This window comes from Phaethon aethereus (assembly GCF_964289735.1).
Source record: "Phaethon aethereus genome assembly, chromosome: 23".
NCBI classification, from domain to species: domain Eukaryota; kingdom Metazoa; phylum Chordata; class Aves; order Phaethontiformes; family Phaethontidae; genus Phaethon; species Phaethon aethereus.
In genome coordinates this window covers 4,190,864-4,215,293 of record NC_138599.1, presented here as the reverse complement: position 1 = coordinate 4,215,293, position 24,430 = coordinate 4,190,864, and the positions used below count along the sequence as shown (strand labels likewise).

Below are 24,430 nucleotides of genomic sequence, written 5' to 3'. Positions count from 1 at the left end.
TCAGCTTTACAGTACAGTGGGAGGTAATTTATCAACCTCTAAAGTCCTTATTTCTTCATGAAATTCATGAAATTTCTCCACCCCTTCATGGGCGAACCCATGCTTGATATTGCACAGACAGGACATTAAAGCAGCAGAGGCTGTGTCAGGTGGGGAAGAAGCTCTCCACAAGGAGGAAGAAAACCGGTGATACAGACTCTTTCAGTAATACATGTTCTTGTCCCACCAGCCTGCAGTAGGAGAAGGGAGGGGGAAAAAAACCAAAGTTATTTTTTTCCTCAGAAAGAAAAAGTAATCATTGGGAACAAATACTCCATTTTTGAGCAGTCCACCTGTCAGTGGCCGCTAAGGTAGGTGTACGAGTGAAAGGGAAGGACGCCTTATATTAAAATACTAAACTAGAAAAATCTACTTACTTCCTGGGTATCTCCTGATAAACAGCTTGCGGACTTCATCATAGACCCATATCAAGATGGCAAACGGTACAGCCACAAACCAGTACTGAAACCTGGGGGTGGGAGAGGAGGTTCTTGTTCAGAAGCATCTAACCACTCAGCTGAATTTCTCTGGTCTCTATGCTATTTGGTGTCACTAAAAGAGAATCTGGCTTTTTTTTCTTCTCCCAAAGTTAAGTGATCAAATGGTTAGAAATAAGATGTACATGTAAGCCTCCCAATCTTAAGTAGTTACTGACTTAATTTATTCCAGATACTATTCAGAAGGAAATGTTGCCTGGTGGTATTACGGTTTCTGAAGGTGGCAGAAAAATGGAAGATTTTTAGCAGTGACATATTTAGAATAAAAGTTGTTTGCATAAAATCAAGTAAAATGATATCTAATCTCACCAAAATATTGGGGATCCTGAAAAAAATATTAATGTGTTCTACACAAGTAGGTGTCTCGATCCTAGGTAGTAAATCTAGTAGAAGTAGTACTGGGGTTTTTTGTGGTAACTATGAAAATAATGCCCTTTTTGGTCAAGAAATTGTCCACCCTGTTCTTCATATTGAATATTCTTAAATATGTATCCTTGAACTGTGCTGCAAGGGCAGCCTGCTCCCATTTATCTGTTTCTGGCAGAATGGTAGGTACATGTCTGTTTATACGTGGAGGGCAAGGGAAGTACACTAGCATCAAAACTCACCTCAGCGGCATGAAATTTAGGGCTGTAACATGTCCAAGACCATAGGTAAGTATCAGAGCAATTCCTATCTGGGAAAATATACCCACCCAGATGACTTTGTTCCTGCAAGAAAACCAAAGAGGAAGGGTTACATGCCTCTGTCCACGCATAAAAACCTGATGCCACGGCGTAATGCAAAGGCTGTGCCACTTTCAGAGCTGTGGTTGTGCTCGGGTAGCTACCTTGAATGATCTGCATCGGATAATGAGCGCTGCAGACACAGTAGCATGAGGCAAGCGGTAGACTCTCTAGTACCGTCTTACATTGCATTACGGCCGTGTCTTTCCTGGTAGCGTTCCTGACCTACCTAGCCTAAAGCAAGCTTTTGGTAGACATGCAGTGTGCGTTAGTCACGTCTTCTAGTTGCACTGTGAATGTGCACGTTGTGACTCAAACGTAAATGTGGGAAGGAAACATACATAGGTATAGGCTCTGTACCTGCAGATAAAGAAAGGAAAACAATTTGCTTTCCTATCAGAAATACTCTAAATGCCAGCTTTGACTGTGGCCTCTGTCCCAATAGATATTTTTAACTCCCTGGCTTCCATGGGATTGAAGGGTGCAGGGTGTTTTGCGGAGGGCAGCCAGCGCTGTCTTAGGGAGTTTCACCAGCTGCTATCTCCTCAGAGGCCGAAGTTATCCCGGAGAAGTCCAAATGTGCTATCTACTGATAACTACATAAAGAACTTAAGAAAATAAGCTGGAGAGGAAAGTCCCTTTTTTTGGAGTAAATAAGCTTTCCATTTAATGAACGGAGAGTTAGTTTTAAGCGGATGCATTTTCAGAGTAACCAGTACAATGTCTGTCTTCAAAGAAAACTCCTATCACGAAGTAGGAAAGGGGGTGGGCAGAGGTGTAATAAAATGTTTGCCGGAGATTTGCGATTGCTTGAGGCTGCATTTAGTCTTTGTTCAAAGACTGAATGCGAGTAGGCTAAATGACTGAGCTAACCTTCTTCCAAAATTAGCAGGAGGCTAAAATTTATCCTCTTATGTGTCGGGTAAAGAATCTGCAAAACTTACCTGAAAAGACCCTGCTGGAAAATGGAATTCCTTCGTGTTTTCCTGATGATCAAATCAGCGACTTGCTGAATTGTGATGCTGACGAAAAAGGCGGTGTACCCAGTCCACTGTAGGTACATCCTCTGGTATTTAGTCTATAAAGCAAGGGAAAAATCAAGTAGTGTTACATCAGACACTCCTATCTTGTGCAAGTGACTGCAAACCTTGCTAGTAGGATTTCAGTAACTAAGGTGTAAATGCAGAGTTATTCCAGATTCAGATACATAATGATCAGATTTTGGCCAGTTATTCTAGTCCGCTAGTTACTGTGGATGAGTCATGAGACTGAAGCACGAGCTTGGTGTAAGGAGGTATTTATATTGATTTGGTGTAAGGAGGTATTTATATTGATTTGTTAATGGCTTCTGTGTCTTGTGATTTCTGCAGAATGAGTGAGGGGGAGTGAAGAGTGAAAGGGGAGAGTCTGCAAAGTACTTCACAGTAGTGCTGTTCAGAAGCGGGTCTGCGAGATTATGACAGTCTAAACGTAAAGTCCAGAGAAGAAGGTGCATCTCCAGAGGCTTTGAATCAGAAGGTGGCAAACTGTAGAAGAATGAATGAAAGAATGGAATCTGCATGAAAGAGCTGGGTGGGAGGATGCTCTAACGAGTCTATCCTGAGGAACTCTTAGATGAAAACTAACTATTTTTGCTTCTCTCTCTAATCCTTTATTTTGGAGGAAACTATAGCATTTTTAAGAGACTGTTGTGTGAGAGACGGTGCAAGGATGTTTCAATGGTTCTTTACCCATTCCTGTCCATATGAATCCTCAAAGTCATTAATGGCATTGTTTTCCCAGTCAACTCGCACTCCAAGCAGCGTGGAAGGGAGGAAACCTTGTTCAGCGTACACAGTAAAATAGGTTACAAAGGCTCCTACTGACTGCATGATACCTGCAAAATCAAAGACGTAGTAATGAGGAAGAAGCAAGATTTAGGAGCACTGGGGAATGTGCTGGATATTAGTGTTGATCTATCTCGTATGGCATGAAACTTGCCATGAGTCTAAAGGTAGTTTTAGAGTTCTTAGTGCTCTAAGGTTCTCGACCTCCGTAGATAAAAACCTGTTGTAATGTTGAATAATGAGCAACAGAAGAGACTTAGTAAGTTTGTCTAGGAAGGCAGAGGAAGGACTTAAGTTTCAGCTCCCCCTTTCCAAAAAAATGAATCCACTTGACTCTGTCTTCGTTTGCTCATGCAAGATAGCATTTCAGAGAACAGGCCAACCTACCAATCTGCAGATAGGAGTATACAGCGAGCTGCTCATTCACCAGCCTGTCTTTCCTTTTGTTACGAGGTCTCCTGTTCATAATATCACTTTCAGCTTTTTCGTAGGCTAATGCAACAGAGGGGATCTACAAACAGAAATAAATCATCAGAGTCTTGGCGGCAACATTTGTCAGCTTCTCAGATGCCTACAGTTCTCAAGTGGTTCTGTTGGCATACCCTGCCTTTTCAGTATACACAGAGCAAATGAAAGAAGGATCTGTGTAGCATTCCCTTGACATGTATAAAGGATTTGTCGGAAGTCTGAAACTGTTTCATAGGTCTGATAATCATATGACAATACGAAGGGCTAGAGGGTACTGAAAACATTCCAGAGTCTTTCGGATTCCCTTGGACTGGGCTGTGGTGACATGTCTGGTATTCATCCCCTGTCGTAACTGCAGCAATCCGTGTGATCTCTTGATTGAAATGGACCGTTATTTTGCATGCTGCTGAGTTTTGCTTGTCAGCATGGATCAGAAGTCTTTTCTTTCCAGTCCCCCTCTGCAGGTTTTTTTTTTTTCTACTCTTCTTTCTCTATACCTGGCAGCTTTTAATCTAGCCCTCTACTCTTTCAGTAGCTTGTTATTCAGCTGTAGGGCAAGGCAATTAAATCTTCCAGTGTTCTGCATGTCCCTTTGCACCCAGCCCCTCTCACTTGTCATGATATTTCAGCAGAAAACAAAAGACCCCAACTTACGACGTCTGTGCCCAGGTCAATGAATAGGATGGTGATAGTGCCAATGGGCATTGGAATGCTGGCAATAATGTAGATGAGAAAGGGACAGAGCTCAGCAATATTCTTAGTCAGGGTGTAGGCAATTGTTTTCTTTAGGTTGTCAAAGATCAGGCGACCTGGAGAAAAAGAAAACATTTCTGTAATAGCGAATTGTCAACAGTGTTTTCCAGAAAAAAAGTTAAATTTTTACCTAAATGAAGTAAAAATATTTACTGCTTTTGTCTACTTTCCTCATGCATTTCCTCATGCATTTTGGTGTTTGGGTTTTTTTTTAAACAACTAACCTACCTTCCCATAGAGCCTTCTGAAAATTCAAGTGAAAATTAAAAAAAAAAATCTATTTCAACAAGAAAGATTGAGGGAAAAGTCCTGTTCCACAATATGCTGCAGTCAGAATGGAAATCACAAGTTCTTTACAGTGAAGGAAGAGTGGAATGTGTGTTGCTGTCATAGGTGGAGCATGGTGGAGATGATGTGTGAGCAAGGAATAGAGTGATAATGTAGAGAAAATGATTTTTATCTCTGTGAAGCTCAGAACTGCATGGGAACAAGACGGGGGAAGTGCTTTTGTCTGGAGCATGAACAAGCAGTGCTAGCAGACCCATGCTATGTGTGAGAGAGGGAGATGATTTACTTATTGTCTGTTTGTCATGTGTCTATAAACGAAATTAATTCCCAGTTTTTCCAACTATCAAAATCACATTTCCAAATCCGGAAAGAAAAAAGAGGGTGTGAGCGCAGGAGGGAAGGATCAGGAGGACCCGCCAGTGCTGTGTGGCTGTCAGCTGCTTTCAGCTAAGAAAGTGGATAGCAACAGTTATTTTTACCTTCCTCCACTCCTGTGACAATAGAAGCAAAGTTATCATCCAGCAGTACCATATCAGCTGCATTTTTAGCTGCGTCAGAACCAGCAATACCCATAGCAATTCCAATATCTGCTTTTTTAAGAGCGGGGGAGTCATTGACTCCATCTCCAGTCACGGCAACAACTGCTCCCTGGAACACACAAAAGGATCCAGATGTGGGTTTTTTGAGGAGATGGTGCTATCTTCCCCTAAGGACAGTCTGCTCTCAGCACACTCCTTGTCTTTAAATCTCTAGAAGAAAGATGCTGATAAGTTCTGAAGCCTCCCTGTATGCACGTAAAACATAGCTGGTGATCAGAAAGACGCTAGGTAGGGTTAATAGAGCAACCTCAGACTTGTGTGGGATAGATGTCTGTATCTGAATTTGTCACCTAGGCTCCCTTCGTAGCAGAGAAAAACAGGAAATTCAGGGATACGATTTACTACACCCAAAAAAGTAGGCATCAAAATTAGATGCCTTTAAAATGCAATTAATCTGACTATTTCTTTCTATGGAATATCAGGGGGCTTAAAAATTTGAACTTCTGTCTATATGTACATGGTCTATCCCTGTCTGAGCAGACCCAGGCTCATTTCTGGCACCTGTGGGAGATTCAGTTGACACAACATGTTCTGTCCTTGTCTCTTGTTTTGTGAAGCACTTATAGAATTGGTCAGTTTTCATTTTAATTGTAAATTATGTAACTGCTCAGCTGGAGACCCTTTTCATCCTATCCCAACGACTTTTGGTCATTGCCAGTCTATGCTAGAATTGTAGTAATCCAAAAGATGGAAAACGGATGGATTATTCAATTCCGCTTCTTTGCTGTCTTCCAATGAATCCCTCTACTGCAGCTAAAGGTCACTTTCTGGTTGATGCAAAAGCTCATGGCTTGATAGCAATACAGAGTGTTCCGAATGGGGAAAAAGCTTGACAAACTGATTAATACAAATACTGAATGTCCGGTCCCTGTGAGGATTTAGCACAGTGTCACTACCTATAAATAATGCCACGTACAGAAGGGCTTATAAGCTCTAAGTACTAAACATAGCGTGTACACTGGCTGGCTTGGGTTGGGGGGGAGGGTGTTCCTTTTCATCCTTTAATGAGCCAAATCTACTAGGAGGTGGATGTCTACGAAGTGCAAAACACATTAACCCCCTGTCTGCCAAAGGCCATTCAATAAGAAAATAAGAAGTTAAATTGAAATCTACTATCCTTTTTTTTGTTGGTGGTGGTTTTTTTCTTTGCTCTCCTGAAAGCAGTTCAGGCTTAAAACCAAAGAGTTGATAATGCTGATTGGAAAGCTTAGCTCTGGTGTAATTACAAAAATAAAATAATGTCTTGCGCTGCATCTCCTTCTCTGCAAAGTTCAGGCACAGCAGTAGCGTGGCTTTCAATTCGCAGCATCTACTTGGAAGATGTCATATCTAAGGGGAGAATGTTTTGATGATAATTCACATCTTTTTCAGAGCTCTATACGTGTCATTACTTTCCCTTCTGCCTGTTGTGCTGGCTCAACTCCATGCTCCTTTACTAATATTGCCTGTGGATGGGACAAACTCTCTTTAAATCCTGCTTTCTGTGGGTTGTTTTACAGTCTTTGAAAGTAACGTAGATAAGGCTTGGTCCTACATAAATCATGCTATGACATTTTGCGGGATTCATACCTTATTTCTAAACATTCCTGTGGGCGGGAAGTGCATAGGTCTAAATGGCCACAAGGAAGATGATGAGAAGGTGTGGTAACATATTGCTTTATCGGGGTTTAAATAATTCCTGACGGAAGGCTCCTTCCCAAATGGTGTACAGTCTCTGCCCAGGAGGCTTTATGTGCAGCACAGCAGCAGCTTCTCAGAATCATATGCAAAAGAGAGACCCTTGGTACAGCTCCAAGCCAATCAAACTTAGGAAGAGCTCATTTTGTCAATAGGACTTCAAAGTCTGTAACAGGAATTTGAGTAGCTTGGATTCTCTCCAGACAGTGTTTGTGGCAATCTGTTAGATGATGAACTTGCACAGCGAAAAGAATATAAACAGAGCTTAGAGAGCATTGGAAATTGGCTTCCACCCTCTCACCTCGGGGACGGTATCTGTTGAAAGCTACTGCCTCATGAATACCCGACAGCCATATCTGTGTGTAAACTTTTACACCTCTTACCTGCCTTTGGCAGCCTTCAACTATTATCAGTTTCTGTTGGGGTGATGTCCGAGCAAAGACTATCTCCGAGTGGTTACACAAGATTTCATCCAGCTGCTGCAAGCTCATATCCTTCAGCTCCATCCCATTAACTACTGCTGCTGTAGCTTCTCTGCAAGAGCCGTGGGAAAGCTGGGTAAATTTTCAAATCAAAAGGCTTAAATAAAAATAGCACACTCATAGACTGTACGTGGCTTGATGGTAAGGAAAGCAGCAAATTGAGTTAATTTCAGAAGCATTAGTTGTTAATCAGCAGGTGTTGAATGAAAGCCACTGTAGAAATCCAGAGTGAATTACAGTTACCAAGATACAGAGGGGAGTAATTGAAGCTTCCTCCTGAGCAGACGTAACAGCAGAAAATGCGTTTTAAAGAGGACTTTGAGTGGGAGTGTTGGACAGTGGAAGAAGAAGAAATCTTTTCTGTAAAGAGCTTTTATCTTTCTCTTACAATGGCGTGGTTGGGAGGTTTTTTTTCATGTTGAATGGGTGGAAGAGGAATTTGGACTTGATGGTCCTTAGGTCACGTGATTCTGAATTTTGCTTTTTATATGTGTGTGTTTTGTCAAATGGGCAGTGACAGCAAACTCCAACATGATCTGCAAAGTATGATTTGCTAGTTTTTTTCAAGGTCTGGTGAAGATGTGAGCCACTGACCTAGACACGTAGTTATTTAGGTAGGGATGACACGTCGGGTGGACACAATGGCTGGCAATGTATCAAGAAACAGAAAAGCAAAAAGCAGCCGTGATGTAGAAATGGACTATAAAAGCATTATGGAGGGAGAAGGCATACCTCTCAGAAAATGAACCCACAGGTATCCCCTATACTCTGTTTGCTCTTACCTTCTATTGACTTGCTCAACAGGAATGTTGAGGCGCTTAGCAATATCTTCCACAGTCTCGCTGGTGGCTGAAATGATGCCCACGCTCTTGGCAATGGCCTTAGCCGTGATCGGGTGATCGCCAGTGACCATGATAACCTGAGGAAGGGACCAGCAGTCAGTATGAGTGACAAATGTATACACAATGGCTGGAGTGAGATAAGGTGAAAAATCTATTGTTGTGGGCCAGGAAGCAGTTTAGAATCTGAACTGGGAAAGCTGTGCTATGTATGTAACAATGACAGATTATGACTGTTAATTACTTAGCTCTGTATTGATATCTGGTCTCTACCTCTTTTTATCGGCACTGTTTTATCAGGGTTGTAAAGGAAGAACTTGTCACAGGCAGCAAGGTTAGGCTAATGCAGAATAAAGAAGCCTTTATGTAAGAATTTATATTGGGTATACTTAAAGGTGAAAGTTTGTTAGACTTTTGCATCTGAAAATGGATCCTTGTGACTGGGGTGTCCTGACAGATAAGACACAGTTTATTGCTGTTTTTCTTGAAGAGAAGTTGCCAGTTCTGTCTTCAGACTACAGAAAATTTCATCACAGCTGGGACTTGGGATTCATCTCGTCTGAGATCAGTAACTCCAAATACTGATTTTGCGTTATTTAGCTAGATTGCCTCTCTGCCTAGAGCTGAAAGTTTACTTGTGGGTCCCCAGGAGTGAAATTAGGACAAATTACTGCTTCAGGTTCAGTTTGAACAGTTGTGAGATTAGTGATTCCTATGCATGAAAGTTGATAACAGGTGTAGCCCTATGTCCTAATGCCTTCCCAAGAATTGTTTCTCTTACCTTACTCTTTACAAGCAAGTAATTCTAGCTGGAATGGTTTCTATATTCTAGCAGTGGATCTGATGAGAAAGTAACTGAGCTTTTCCAAATTTGGATTTCCAGTTTTGGGGTTCTGTGCACTTCCTACAGTCTGATTCCCACTTAAGTTAAACTGTTTTGCCTCTCGGGGCCTTCAAGTAGTTTCTTTAAGTTACAATTGTAGAATGGTATTAACAAACTTTTAGATTTTGTGGAATTGTTGCTAGAAAGATCCTTAATGGCAATGTGGTAGAAAAATCTTAAAAGCTATATTATCACGAGTCTTTCTGTAGGATCACTGTATTTTTCATTGTAAAATCCCTACCTTGATCCCAGCACTGCGGCATTTTGAGACAGCATCTGGCACTGTGGAACGAGGTGGGTCAATCATAGATAAGAGCCCAACAAAGCACAGGTTGGAGGTTGGGAAGTTCATGGAATCTGTGTCAAATGGATAGGTGTCTGGAAACTCATTTTCAGGCAGGTACAAATGACAGAAACCTGAAAAGAAACTTAGGTTGACGAGATGTACAGGAGATAGTGGGAGAAAGAGGAGGGCTTGCTATAGAGCATTAGGCTTTGCTCTTGTCCGTAGAACTCCAGGGCATTTAACCATTAGCTTTTTACGGAGGATTTTTTTTTTTTTTTTAACCTGCCATTGTAACCTTCACATCGCAATTTATCATGTAGATGTTTCTCATTGGCAAAGCTAGTGATACTGCCAGCAGGGAAGAGCATTTGCCTTTGTGGATTACTTACGGGTGTTTTTGGCTGCTCAGTGTGGCAGATCAACATCAGTATAGAGCAGTAAGGGCATCCCTGCCAGAGAGATCTTGCAGCATGTCAGTGTGCTTTTAACATTCTGCTTAGGAGGCTGTACGCTTTCCTTTTTTTCCTTCTACTGCAAGAGGACTGAAGTCCAGACACCAGATTGTACCAAGATTAAAAACCCCATTTTACACCACAGTTCTCCGATAGTCCCTCTAGTTGGACTCACCCAGCACTCTCTCTCCCATGCCCCCCAGCTCCATGTACGCTGTTTGGAAAGCTGCTGCCTTTTCGCTGTCCAGTGGTTCTTCTTTGCCATTGATCATGATGGTGCTACATTTCTCTAAAATCCTTTCTGGGGCACCTTTCATCACCAGCAGAAAGCGTTTGTCGTTGGGATCGTCAGTCTCATGGATGGAAAGCTGGGTGCCACAAATACGAAATTATTTGAAAGAGCATAAGTGATCCTCATGTGTTTCTAGTTTTAGTCGCTTTGCATGGAAGTAATGTTTCTTCTTTTCCATGAAGATATCATACATCCCTTCAAATGGAATTAACTATATGTATTATAGCTTAAATGTCTTCTGTCATTGATTTACCCCATTAAGACTTCCAGGTCACAAATAATTGCATTAGACCCAGTGATAGAAATGGTTTAAGTTGGAAACACTCTGGCATAATTTCCAAAAATGAAACACACCTGGAATTTGTTGGTAGAGTTGAAAGGAATTTCAGCCACTTTCTTGTTCCGCGCTCTAATATTCATGACGTCACCCAAAATTACTTCTGCAAATTTCAGCAGAGCTGTTTCAGAGGCATCACCTACCACGACTCTCTGAATGCACAAAAGAAGAAACAGTTTATAACACATATACTTCTGCACTTCCGTCAGGAGAGCTTGCGTGATTCTATAACATGTTGTATGCTTGAATGAACCTGCAGCCGCAATGGATCTACTTTGCCATATTCAAGTTGTCCTGGGAAATGACTACAGTAAAACTTTGGGACATCTGTATGGCACTTGCTGCTAGAACTAAACTACAGCAAAGAGATGAAATTAGTGTTTGATTCTGCAAAAGCGCAAGATTTGTGATCACTTTCCGGTTTGTGTGGTGGCTTCGTAATGCAGTTAGAAGGTAGGAGCAGGCATGTACGGGTGAGCTAACTGATGCACGAAACCAAATTACTTTGAGAAAGGCATTGGTGGAGTAATCAGTAGAAATCAGGGATTTGTTCTGGTAGTCTGGTCACCAGAATTTACTACCTTCAGCAGTCATGGGTAAAGACATTAATTAAAGCATGCTTGCCTTTTCTGTTTTGCTATATTAATAGTGCGGTAATTACTAGTGTAGAAATTCTTGCTACTTTAATTGCCTTTTTCCTTATAGGGACAGTTGCTCTTGGCTCTGTGGATTTCTTCCCCTGTCTTAAACTTTTTGTGCGTATATAGCAGTAATACTACTGTAAATGGTAACTCAGAAGGCTGGTGCGGTAAAAACGGAGATTACTAAAGCTGAACAGAACAACTCATATGTATTGTTCTTTCAGAGGAAGTGAAATAAGATGATGTGAAGTAGGCAGTACCTTCATTATTGGGAGATTCTCCTGTCCTGGTCTGAATTCTGCCCGGTTGCAGAGAGTTACAATTTTTGATAATGCTGTCCATGATGGAGAACTTTGATCAAAAGGCTGGGCTGAAAGGAAGCAAAATACGTATTGCGTACTTCAGCATCTTATGTGATAGAAGTAGAAGCTGAAGTTTGAAACAGCAGGATTTAATTGTGGATGAGGTTCTGTCACAGAAAAAGAATTTGATGCCAAACTTCACATTCGTCAGTTAGCAGTTCTGGCAGAGTTGCTTAGATGATGCTTCTGTGTTTATTTCCCTACTAAATTTGCTGTTGGCAAAAGGGTCTGGATTAGAACCTCCTCCAGACTTACTTTTCTGTGAGTGGAGTTCAAATATTAATTCTTTTTTTCACATCTCTGCATGGTTAAGAAGGGGCTTGGCTGTTGCACACTACACTTCTGTGTGGAAGGAAGACATGTCTGTTTTAGCTATCAAAAGGCATTCCTATTGACACCAGTTTGAGAGCCGGTAGGTATGAAACATCACAGGTTTGAGCCAAGTAGTTGCCCCTTCCCAGATCCCCCATTGCCATATTTACTTGTTTGATCTTCACTGGTGTCAGCTGAGTAGATCTGATTATCAAACCAGAGGTGAGCAACAGTCATCCTGTTTTGTGTGAGGGTCCCTGTCTTGTCGGAACAGATGATGGAGGTAGAACCGAGTGTTTCTACGGCTTCCAAGTTCTTCACCAAACAATTCTTCTTTGCCATCCGCTTGGCTGTCAGAGACAGACTCACCTGGCAGAAGTAAAGAAGTTCAGCTCACTGTTCGTGAGGTACAGTTACAGAATGATGCAATGAGGTTACACTCTTCTGCTAGGTTTTTTGTGCTTATTTTTCTTAGGAGAACATTGTAAAAAATTTTTGCTTGACTGCAGTGTGGTTTTTTTCTTTTTTTAAATAGCATTATTAAGGTCAGAGGTTTGCCTGTAACTGGCACAAGTACATTTGCTGCTGAGAGAAACCTGCTTGCCTGCTGATAGAAATAAGAATGTCATATCAGTTACGAGGCTGTTTTAGATGGAGGAACCTACAATGCGGGGAGCTCCTAATCACCAACTTAATGAATCCTGAAATTATTCTCTTCATTATTGCAGTACTGCTGGTTGTTTGATGTTGGTGTACTTTAAAACTAATAGTGCTCAGCAGGTGGGCTGCTTCTCAGCCAGGGATTTTATTGATGCCTTATACATGTTAGTAAATGGAATTTTCATGTGACTTTTAGGGTACAATACCCTCATTTTCAAATAGGAACAGGTTGTGGGGAAGTGAGTCACATCATTCTACTGGTTAGCAATTGAGGGAGAATGCTACTTGAGGAACTTTATATCAAACTGGATTGTTGTGTTGCAGCTTTTAAGATTAACGGCTCGGTTATGCCAGTATTCCCAAATGAAATGTTTATCCTTTTGGTTTCATGGAAAAAACCACCCCTATTTCAAACTCAACTCAGCCAAGTCACTTAATAGATAATCTGTTCTTCTCTGGTTAGTGTTGCACTGTGATGAACGTAGGAGTGATGAATTGTGATAAAGACTGAAGAACTGCAGTGGCAACCAAGTGAATTCAAACACATACTTACCGTTACTGTGGCTAGCAGTCCCTCTGGCACATTTGCCACAATGATGCCAATGAGAAAGATGATGGAGTCCAGAATCTTGTATCGCATAGAAACAGAGATAATGAAGAAGAGAACACCAATGGAAATGGCCACTCCTGCCACCAGGTAGACAAAATGTTCTATCTCAATAGCAATGGGTGTTTTCTCATTTCCTACTCCCGATGCAAGAGAGGCAATCCGCCCAATGACAGTGCGATCCCCGGTGTTGATTACCATGCCAGTAGCAGTGCCTGCAAAGAAATAAAACACTGTCAGCTCCAGGAGAGACTACTCCTGTCTTCTGTACCCAGAACTGATTGACAAAGACCCTTCTCAGCCTTAATGTGGCTGAGGCTTCACCCCAGCCTTACGTTCTTCCCTTTAGAAACCTTATAGTTCTATCAATGAAGAGTCAGACGTAAGGTATTTTCATTAATTAGAGTGGTTTTTTGATTGTATTGCAGTAGGTACGTAGTGTTATCCTGGGCACTGTACAGTCTCGTAGCGGACAGTCTGTCAGGTATGACACACGTAACTTTTAGCCCTGAGAATAGGAACAGCACCTTTATGTGTGCAGAGCCCTTACACAGAAGTATCCACAAGTACTTAGAGGCATCTGCAGCTTGGCATTCCTAAAGATAGCGATGGAAAGACCACAAGGAAACCCCAATTAATTGGTTGTTGCACCTGTAACCAGGCTAGGTGTTAACACAAATGTCTTGCTGGTTGATACCAAGAAGTATGACCAGCCCAGTGCTTCAAGCTTTATTTTGCTGTGCTTGGGACAGTAACTTCTTCTGAGCAACTCAACCTTTCTGGAATTACTTGAAGCAGAATTGTTTAAAATGAGTTAGCAGTATTATGCAGCACCCTGTACAGGTGCCATTTCTGGAGGCCCTTCTCTCTGTACGCACCTTCCACACAGGTGGTGGAGTAGAACGCAATGTTCCTGGTCTCCAAGGGGTTCTCGTGGGTGAAGTCACAGGAACGAGACTGTGGTTCTGATTCCCCTGTGAGTGAAGAATTGTCCACCTTTGATGAAATGGAGACATGCCCATATTAAAGTTAGTAATAAGCAGTTATGTGGAGCCCAGAAGACAAGGCATCAGCACATTTAATAATTGATGACAGGGCCATGATCTCTTGGTGCCTTTTCTATGAGAAAGTTGCCATTGTTGCCAAGAGAATCTATTTCTATGGGAATTCAGTTCAGTCAATGTTGGTGTGTCTGTCAGTGGGATTTTCAGTAGCAGCTTGAAAGAAAACATGGTTTGAAGATCTGCCACCTTGAGTCTGTGGAAACTCTTAGTACTGTGTTGGTGTTTCTGCCTCTGTCCCGGCAAAGAGCAGTGGTAGAACATGGTATGGACCTAATGGCTTCTTTTGATGTTCAGGGAGTAGAAATGTTAGTCCTAGGTGGGCTGAGCATCACAGTATAGCTTCTGCACTCTATGATTTAATTAGATTATGACTAATTAAAGCTCTAATAACTCGTATCGGGTGTGCAGAAATTCTTTCTGTGTAATAAAAGTCTCTAAACCACGTTGTTGCTCTTTCCCCATGCTCTACAATGTACTGTTTACCTTACAACCCTGAGTAGAGATCAGACGAATGTCCGCTGGGATCCTATCTCCGCCCTTTATTTCCACGATGTCTCCAACCACCAGCTGGTCTGCTGGCAGTTCCTTCTTTTCTGCATCTCTGATGACAAGAGCTTGCTGAAAGACAGAAGTGTGACAAAAATTAACATTGTGCCATCCCCTAAACCTCCTACCATGAGGTAAAACAAGTTGGGCTTATTGTCATTTCAAGGTTCATTTTCAGAATGAACTCTGTCTCACATGAAATGCTTTGGTTATTCTCACCTGTGGAATCATTTTACTGAAGCTGGCCATGATGTTTGTGCTTTTGGCTTCTTGATAGTAAGCGAAAATACCAGTAAGGATGACAACCAGTGCCAGGACTACACCAAGGTAGAGCTAATCAATAAGAGACATAATCCAGTTAGCTTAAGACAAGTGTTCAGCAATTCCTCGGCTAGAGTCAATGATAGTTCTGTATTGTTTCAGGAGACTCTTGAAATGAGGTATTGGTTAGATTAAATGACTGTTTAAGAAAAGAACTTTCAAGTTTTGCCCTGCTAATGATGAAGGGGTTTGAGTATGAAAAAGGTCTTTTAATAGCAAGTTTCCCATCTCTCTAAAAGCCTTCTCTAAACTATACCCGACACAAACCTGAACAAATTCTATTCCTTGCAGAGTGTAACTCGTAAGGGAATCTGAGTCAAGAACTCCAGAGTCCTTTGTGGACTTTAGTATTGCTCTTATGAGTATTCGAGTGTTATGATTATGGGTAGTGGTTATAAAACCTTTGGATAAGCACTCTTAGGCAGAAGTGGTATGTCAGGTATTTGAGCATTTATCAGAAATGTCCGGTAGTAGAGGGAGAGTCCTGAAAGAATAAAAGGCCTCCCTCGTAGTTACTGAATAACTGTGAAGTAGTATTTAAACTACTTAGATTGTCAAAGGGTCAAATACTCAACTTTGTGGTTATTCAACTACTTACATTGTCAAAGGGTGATTCAGCTCCCTGGGCAAGCTGAATGGCAAATGAAATCCAGGAGAAGACAGCTCCTATCCATAAGAGGATGGAAAACCCTCCCACCATCTGCTTGAGAAACTTAACAATTTCAGGAGTGGCTTTGGGAGGAGTGAGTGAGTTGGGACCATCCCGAGCCAAAATCTCTGCTGCTCGTGCACTAGAGAGACCCTGCAAAAGTAAATGACATGTTTATAATGAAGTCACAGAAAAACAGATCTTTATCTCAGCTCAAAATTTGCATGCTGTTTTTTTCCTTAAATGTTGTTTGTGTCACAGATCAGCTGCAGTAACCTGCATCTTTGATTTCCAAACTTTCTGATTTCAGAGTGGCTACTACTAGTTATCTTCTACGAAGAAACAGATATTTCTTTCCTGGAGCATTGAATCTGGGGCAGTGTCCATTACTAGTTTTCATTCTATTGGTTATCTGTCAAGCGTACCTGTACCAAGTGTTTGGAAATCTGGGGAAAAACAGACACCAGTTCTTTTGCTGCTCTTTCTGCATTTCCACCAAGATGTTTGTAGTTCATGGGTTTCTTGAAATTCTTGTCTGTACTCTGGCCATGTTGCAATGCTTTGATATTTGAATGTTAGGTGTCAAAGGGATGCAGGTGTATAGTTTCTCAAATCTAGTGTTTCCTTCAAGATAAAATAATTTTCAGTGCACTGTCTTGCTATAAATAGTTACAGACGCTGACAGTGAAAAACAAATTGAGGTGAAATACAAATACCAGACAAAAACTGTAGAAAAGCTGGAGTCCTGGTGCAAACTTTGAGGTCACGTTTTGTGCAGGGATTTTGGTTTCAAAACAGTAAATCAGACTTCTTCAGACATGTGAGAAATTCCAGTTTAAATCCAGGTCTGTGCTGCACATCCACTTGCCGGTAGGCTTTGTTGGGACTTAGTGCGTCATGTTTGTGCACGCGTGCGTCCGCACATATACCTGTGTACGAGTCTGTTGATTTGAATGCTTTCCTGCTGCTTCTAGGAAGCTTTGGGTAAGCCAGAAGCAAAGTAAGGCAATTGATTCAGGCAGTTTCTTAATGATGCCCTATGGACTTACTTTGTTGATGCTTGTGCCATACTTTTCTTCCAGTTCTGAAGTGCTGAGTTTGTGGTCCTCCTAGATTCCAAGAGAAAAGGAAAATGATAGTGAGCAGGATGTTAGACTGTTGAAATTTTTATTTCAGGATCTGGAGAATGTTCAAACTGCCTGGATCTGGGACCATGGATCCAGTTGCTAGTATGACATCCCACGTTCATGAATAGACAATATGCAATTTGCATGTTGACAAGCAAAATATCTTCCACTGGAAGATGGTATTTTCTTTTGATTTTGAGAGCACTTCTGTAAATAGTTCCCTCCTCCAGCAAATCTGTCACAAGAACAGAATGGTGTTTTCATGTTAATACTGCTTGCCACAAATGTCTGTGCTTCTTTCAGAGAAATAGCTCCCTTTATATGCTAGAGGAGACTCAAGCATTCAACACCATAGGCAATATGTTGATAGAAGGAAAGGGTGTGGTGTCAGAATATGTGTGACAACAATCTTTGCACCTGATTGGCAAGGTAGGGTATGTGAAATTATTCGCTATAGTCTAGTAGAAAGAAGCAGCAGGTTCTTACCACGGTTAAAAAGGGTGTGGGAGAGGGAAATCTGAAAGCTCTTCTCCTTTCCCTGCAGTGACACCTCTGTGGTATCATTGACCTAATTATATCTTGTGCCGAACTGAGATTTAGAAGCCAAGAATTTGAGAGATCTCACAGTTGTTTTCACAGAATGATTCATTGGTACTTGGATGAGTCAATTAACTTGTCTGTGCTTTGGTTTCTCTTTAGAAACATGAGAGTAATGCTACATCCCCCGGTGGTAAAGACATACTGAGAATTATTTAGCTAATACTGGGTAGATCTTGGAAACATGGTGGGTAAACTGATGGCCCGTTTTGGGGTTTCCTTACCTTTGAAATACCATCTAGCCCATAAGTAGCCTCTCTTTTGAGTTGCTCTCAGAGCAATTGAGAAAAGAGGTCAGTATAATTACCTTCATTTTTCAGATTGGGAAACTGAAACGTATAGAGAGGAAGGAACTTTTCCAAGATCAGTCAGCAGGTCAGTAGCAAGCCAGAAGTAAAATGCAGGTTTCCTGAGCTTAGTGCACTGTCCTTGAAGTACAGGGCAGTTAGTTTGAGGAAAAAATCCTGTGCTTAAAGATGAGGCATGTTTTAGATCTGCTAGAAATCTCTGGAGCAACATACTGTACTTCTACTTTTCCCTCTGTTTCCTGGCTGACTGTGCAAGTGGCAGTTCACAGGAAATACTGATTACAGTTACTCCATCTGTGGAATAACTCCGCTTTGGGGAGTGCATGTTCTGTACCATTGGTGACTGACTTAATCCGGAATCATTCCTTCATTATAGGTATTAACCCTGCACAACTTCTTTCTGGCACACTTCAGCAGCGTGAGGAAGCAAATCCTTCTCTGTGTTAGGATTTTCAGTACAGCATGTCTTCTGTTAAAATGATAGTGCATAGGCATTTCACTTCCCTTCACCGGACTTCATTCAGGCAGCGGGTAGAGGCTGTCCTGCCAGGTGTAACGGGAGCTTAGCAACACTTACCAGGTCCAGTTCTTTCTTAAGGTCTTCTGCCTTCTTTTTTTTCTTGTTGCCTTTTAAGTCTTTGTACTTCTCCTCTTCATCTGCAATCTCTGTTTTTTCTAGATCTTTTGTCCCATAAATCTCAACCGTGTAAACGTCAGACTTTTTCTGTAACAAAATAAGGTTTTGGCATTGTTGTGAACATCTGCTGGGACTTGAAGGAAGCAGTAAAAAATGCCACAAACAAGTCAAACTCTGATAAATGTACTTTTTTTTTTTTTAGACAAACTACAAATTGCTGCTGTCTCTTTCTCCAGGCAACTTACAGTGCCAGTTTCTCTCTTATCCTGAGATCTCTCCAGCGTGTGTTAGGTTGGTCTTCAGCAGATCTAAATTGTGGTGATTTTTTTAGAGATGTGTGACACTTTTAGTAGCTTATGGTCTAACACAAAGTTGTGGGAATACTGCCTGGGATCTCAGCATTGCTAGTGAAACCACTAAGTCATTTACCAGTCCAAGAAGAGATCGGTGTAAAAGCAAAAGATTTTTAAAAGAAAAGGGGAGGGAAAAATTTCTCATTGAGAATTTGCCTGATCCTAGAGCTGTTTAGATACATGACTTTACTTTTAGATTTACTTTTCTTTTTTAATTAACATTTACATTCAGTCACGTAGTGAGAAATGGAGGCAAACACCATACTGGTAGCCAAGGAGAAGCAAGCCTCTTTCTTTTCACATAGAGCTCAGAACTGACAGGGAGTTAGCGAACTCTTCACTCATTTTTGCCAATCTAGTATCAGGTGCAGGAAGCTGTCAACCTAGGGAAGCTGCCAAACCCCTGACAACATTTCGCTTTTATTGATAACTTGGGGGTTGTGCTGTTTCCTAACTTTTAAGTTAATACTGCAGTCTGAAGGGCAAACTTCCTGTGTTGCTAATTTACCAGCTTCTATAATCATAACGTTCCAGATCCTAATTAACTCGTAAACTACATGCCATGCCTTGGAAAAACTATTGGTTGACCCCATTTCAGAAGCTTCCTTACAGATTAACCACCAGAGCTTCATGGCAGTCATACTGGATCTTATCTGATGGTGTGCTTTACTAGTGGGACAGATGAGCTCGTAGGCTGCTGTCTGTCTAATGAGTACATACATACACTGCAGGGCATTTTGTCAGTGTTTGGACTCCTGCAGAGGTAATATTTCAGGTGAGTTGAGAGTAGACATCTTCATTACATACAGACTAAACCAGAGAGCTCAAGTAATGGAAATAAGGTGGGGGGGGGGGGGCGGAAATTATTGGGATATTTTATTTCTTAATACTATTCTGAACTCAAAAGTGGCATCTTATCCTCAGATGCCCTTTAATTCAGAGGAATGTTGAAGTCTTGACATTGTATCTCGAGGAAGGGAAAAGGTAAGAGCTGGTGAGTGATCTGGGGAGTTAAAAGTCTGAAACCCGTTTCCTAAAGCAATTGAATTTGCTTGGTGATACGTATCCCAGATAAAGGACGACTGTTACAAGAAGTTCTATTTTTTCCCTCTCTTGCCAAAGATTCACAAACTGGTTTATCTGTTGGGATTTTTCCTTCACCTTCCTCCTTCTCCTCTCTTTAACTATCCCACCCAAAAATCTGTTCAGCTTTTCAAATCCCCATAAAGTAGAGAGACCAGGAGAGAAAGAAAACAGCTTTTTATGGTGAGAACTTAGCAGATGGAGGAGAATAATGAAGAAAATCAATGCAGTTAGTAAAATCTATTGATCACTTCTGTGCATGATCTATGTTTAACCTTTAACCTGCAAATTTTCATCAAATCTCAGATTCTGGCATTTGCAAAAGGCATAGTGTTCATGAAACTGTTGATTATGAAACTAACCAGTCCTAGAATTCGTCCCTAGCCAATCTGATCTCTTTAAGATCATCTGTACCCATAAGTACCCATCTGCAGTGAAAATGTTAGTCATTACAACTGGATGCCCAACAGTGTCTAGTATTAGTTCCATTTTTCACTTAGCTTGTATTTTTAATAAACATGTATATTAAGAACAAGCATTAATTAAGTTTTAAGAAGACGCACATACGCAGTAGCAGCAATTCCCTGAACATGTACTCACCTTTACCATCTCGGTGAGTTTATTCCTTTCTTGATGGGGTGAAACAGGCAAGCTGAAGTCTTGATGAAAAGCAAAAGCACAACTGGAGAATGCAGTGGCTCAGAGCAGTTTTGGCTATTGGAGTGCAAAAGCTCACAGAGGTTGTAGTTCCCTCTTGGCTGGCAAGCAGACGTTAGCTGGAATCCTGCTTGCACTCGGGCATCCTTCAGGCAGGACAAGTTCGTTGTCCAAAGCCTGTGGAGAAAGAGCACTGTTTGCTAGTGCTTTATAAATCAGCATCTTGTGCTGCCACTCCACCCCTCCCCTTCCAGGTCCAGCCCATCTTCTGTTTCACCTGTAGTAGGTGGAAAAATACCACAGTAATGGGCATGTGGGTTTCAGGTCAGATAGTTTCTAATTATTCCTTTGTAGTGTTTGCTCACAACTAAGGAACAGGTGTGTTATTCATCTTGCTAGAAGCAAGGAGTTTCTTTCGGAGACTTTCCAGCACTGGACTCCCCTTATGGTTTCCAGCTGTTGTGGCAATGTACAGTGGGGTGAAGGAAGTCTGTGCACGTTTTGTCTTGCCTGTTTACATGATGTTCTGTTTGCCTGCCTAGGTTCCCTAAAAGTCGGATCCCTGCCCTGTTTAGGTACTACTAGGGATTTAGTGGACTGGTGCTCCTTTGAGCCTTTTAGCTTGGACTCCACTTTTAATTCTTGCATTGAATTTGTTGTGGTTTTAACCTTCATGCTTATCTGAAAAAAGCACTTCCTGGTGCATTTTCAGCAAGAGCCCTTACCTGAACAGCTTATTTAAATTGTTTGTCTTGCACCCATTGCCAGCTTCCATACAGGTGTGATAATGAGATTTATGACACTTTTGATACCTGGCATGTCTCATCACTTAGAAGTAAAGTTAACTTTACTTCTCCTCTGAAATGTAACTGATGAAAAACTAAGTCAAATATGGTGAAAGATTTTCTATACTTGAACATTATTTGGGGGAAGACTGTCTTTCATCTGTCTGACAGAGCTGGTCTCACTGAACAACACAGCATTTCTGCAGTTGATCTTTTACATTATATCATTCAGGAGCTTCAGACTGCATCATTTCAGATGCTGTGAGGTACCACAGTCACTAGCAGATGACTCAAGTTGTGGTGAGAGATACAACATGTTAATGGAGAGAACTAATGTTGACCGTTTCAAGACATATGCATAAGCTGTTAGTGTAGGGGAGACAACCAGGAAACATCCTTTACTACTTCAACCGGAGCATGAAGAAATTCATGTTCAAATCACAGGTTTCCAATGATTTGAGTATCATACCTCCTCAAACAACACTTATATTAAAAAGCAAAGCTGTTTCTACTCTTCAGTTTATGTGTATTGGTCTTTTCCCATGGCATTCTTTAGTCTTGGAATGTTAACGCAAGATACAGAAGTATATCTGGAAAGGTTGCATGTTATGTTTCTGCTGTTGTATTGAGAACTGGATTGTGTCCTGGGGCTTGACTATAAACCTTCTCATATGTATATAAATATTTGAGATTTCGCAATATGTGTCATATGCAAAAGCGGTAATATATTGACTGTATCCAGCGAATCTGCCTGCGTCATGCGTTACCCATTACTGAGATTGTCCTCTCTATTGCTGGAAAAGGTACTAGAGCAAGATGATCAAGAGGCACAGTAGAGTGTATTCGACATCAAACCAGGTGAGGCTGGAAGCGGGGGCATATGTGGAAGGAAGCATGGACTTGGAAATAGGGAAATGCCTTCCAGGAAATCAGTTGCATTGTCCATCTGATCTGTTGGTAAAGACAGCGGGCTGAAAAATGTGAAAACAGGGCTAACAGATTTTATCTTGAGCATTTACAATTTTTAACTGGGAGCTGAGATTTCTAATCCAGTGGTGAGGAATAGCTGTTAGATGGAAAACAAGAATGTGTATCATTGTATCTTGGTACACGCAGATTTGTAAAAACTACTACCCTGTACTTTTTAGTAATGGTTTGTGATTGAGAATGTTATCTGGGTCATTTGGGCAGATTTTGTGTTTGTTTTTTATAAATCATGACTACTTTTGCCTGGGGCCAAATGTTAGAAATGCAAATTAAGGAAGTGTTTGGCAACAAAGTACCCCATATATCCTGGTCTGCATGCAATATTTACACTGGCGCATCTGTCTTGTTAAGGGTGGGTTTTGTAGCAAATTAATTGAACTGGGAAAACTCTATAGACGGTACCATAGCTTAGCAATATTTATCATAAAATCATTACGATTGGAAAAGATCTCTAAGATTACAAAGTATTGAGCCAGTTTTGCTACTGACAAGCGGTCTGTATTGAGCTGCCAAGTTCAACGTGCAAAAACTGATGGTTAGAAAGTTCAGTGGCAGAAATTTTGTTAATTTTGTCCACTGAAGGAGTTGTTTTCTTGTGAATTACAAAGTAAAGATGAGTAGTAGTGTAAAAAGGCAAATCTCTTGTTCCCTGTGAAACAACATAGCATGGTTGGACAGCGTAATATCCCACTGTGGGGAGGGATTGTCCTTGCTAACAGTAGTCACTTGCCACCGATCTTCTTGGGTTTTGTCATTTGGCCCTGCTGAAAAGGTACCAGAAATGGAGGCCACATGAGAACCCAGGCTGCAGTTCTGGAGAAGTGCTTGTACGCAACTGAATCCTGCCAGTGAAGCACTTGTGCCTTGGTTTGGCAAGATATGGCACGTATAGAGAGGAATAATCTTGGGTCTCTGCCAACGACCTGTAATCATCACGTGTGTTTCCAGTGTGTCTCAACGTTCATAGCTGAGCCCTGTTCAGAAGGTAAATTGAATGAGTGTTGTTCTGATTTCTAAATACCAGTCTAGAAAAATAACGCGTCCCTTCTAAGTTATTAGGTTTCTTGCACTTCTTCACCAGAATTAAAACATATTTTGATCCTATTCTAAGCTCCTATGTCTGTATGCAAGTCCTGTAAAAAGACAGCCGGGAGAATGCTTTGCTGTTACTTCGCACACAGACACCACGTTTCTTAACTTGCCGTGCGTGAAGACTGTGGGTTGCTGATACCTGTGCTCAGATTCTCGAATTCATTCAGGGTGTGAAGCAAAGGTGTGAATGTTTGTAAGGGCTTTTGGAGTGAGCAGAATGTAATGTATTTGCCCGTTGAACTTTGCTGTGTTATTTCTATGCCTCCTATCTCGTTTGAAGTGGAGCCTGCATCAGCACAAACGGCAGCATGCAGCTTCACAAGTACCTGAAGATGCAGAAGTGGGTGGTAGATCTATACTTAAATTTGCTTTTACGAGGCATGGTGCAGGCTTGCTGCCTTTCCTTAGGGAGGGCCAGCAGAGGGAGCACAGCAGCTTCTGTGCTTAGCGCTTTCCTTGTTCATTCATTGCTTTCACACCAGCAAAATTAAGATTCCGGAGAACAGTGTGTGTGTCTGTCTTGGTGTCCTAGCACAGCCCTATTTCCAGCGATAGAGGAGTGTTTTGTGGTTTGTTTTTTTTTTTTTTCCTTTGAGGCCAAGGGTCAAACAAAATCTGAACTTCAGGTGGTAGTTTTGTGGTGCTGAAATCCTCTTTCAAAGGTGAGATAGAACTGCAGATGAGCTAGGCACGTACTGGCAGGTATGTACATGAGCTGTATGATTTCCTTGTCCTTTAAGTAGCCTTTAAAGCAAGGCTTTGGAGCCAGCTATCTCCGGTAGCAGGCAACCTGTTAGTGAAGGCAAGTAGAAGGGGCTGAGAATGTGTTTTGGGTCCATCCACTAGCAGAGGTGGGAAGTTTTGAGGATTTCCTGTTTCCTTGCTCGGTGGAGAGGAGAAACTCCTCTCTCAGTAGACAGAAAAGCTACTGCTCAATCTTACCTTATTTTCCATCTTAATTTAACCCAAAGATGTTAAACTGTAATTCACTGGCCACGAGTGATGAGCCAAGCACTTGTATAGAGCTCTCAGGAGCTAAATTAAAACAAAAGCTTAGGCGGTATTTTTGACACTGGTAATTTAGGCATTGGTTGTAAACCACTCCTTGTCTGAGTGCCTACAGCATTCATCCTCCTGTGATCAGAGAATTGCACACTCTGTTTTACATAGTACTGTACGGAGTTCATGGAAAGGTGTAT

At 41.5% G+C, this 24,430-nt stretch overlaps 1 protein-coding gene across 1 annotated transcript; it reads right to left on the bottom strand.

The window, feature by feature from the left end:
* Positions 1-201: 201 nt before the first annotated feature.
* On the bottom strand, positions 202-20,319 carry ATP12A (ATPase H+/K+ transporting non-gastric alpha2 subunit; the record flags this gene model as incomplete). The annotated part of the gene is made up of 23 exons (XM_082009948.1): positions 202-230; positions 417-508; positions 1,145-1,246; positions 2,206-2,339; positions 2,992-3,137; positions 3,475-3,598; positions 4,210-4,364; positions 5,076-5,244; positions 7,256-7,406; positions 8,137-8,273; positions 9,318-9,493; positions 9,990-10,182; positions 10,461-10,595; positions 11,345-11,454; positions 11,929-12,127; positions 12,972-13,240; positions 13,904-14,021; positions 14,573-14,707; positions 14,855-14,968; positions 15,555-15,758; positions 16,655-16,714; positions 18,215-18,448; positions 20,311-20,319. 23 exons carry the CDS (start codon positions 20,317-20,319, stop codon positions 202-204), a joined length of 3,195 nt encoding a protein of 1,064 aa, XP_081866074.1.
* Between the last annotated feature and the right edge of the window lie 4,111 nt (positions 20,320-24,430).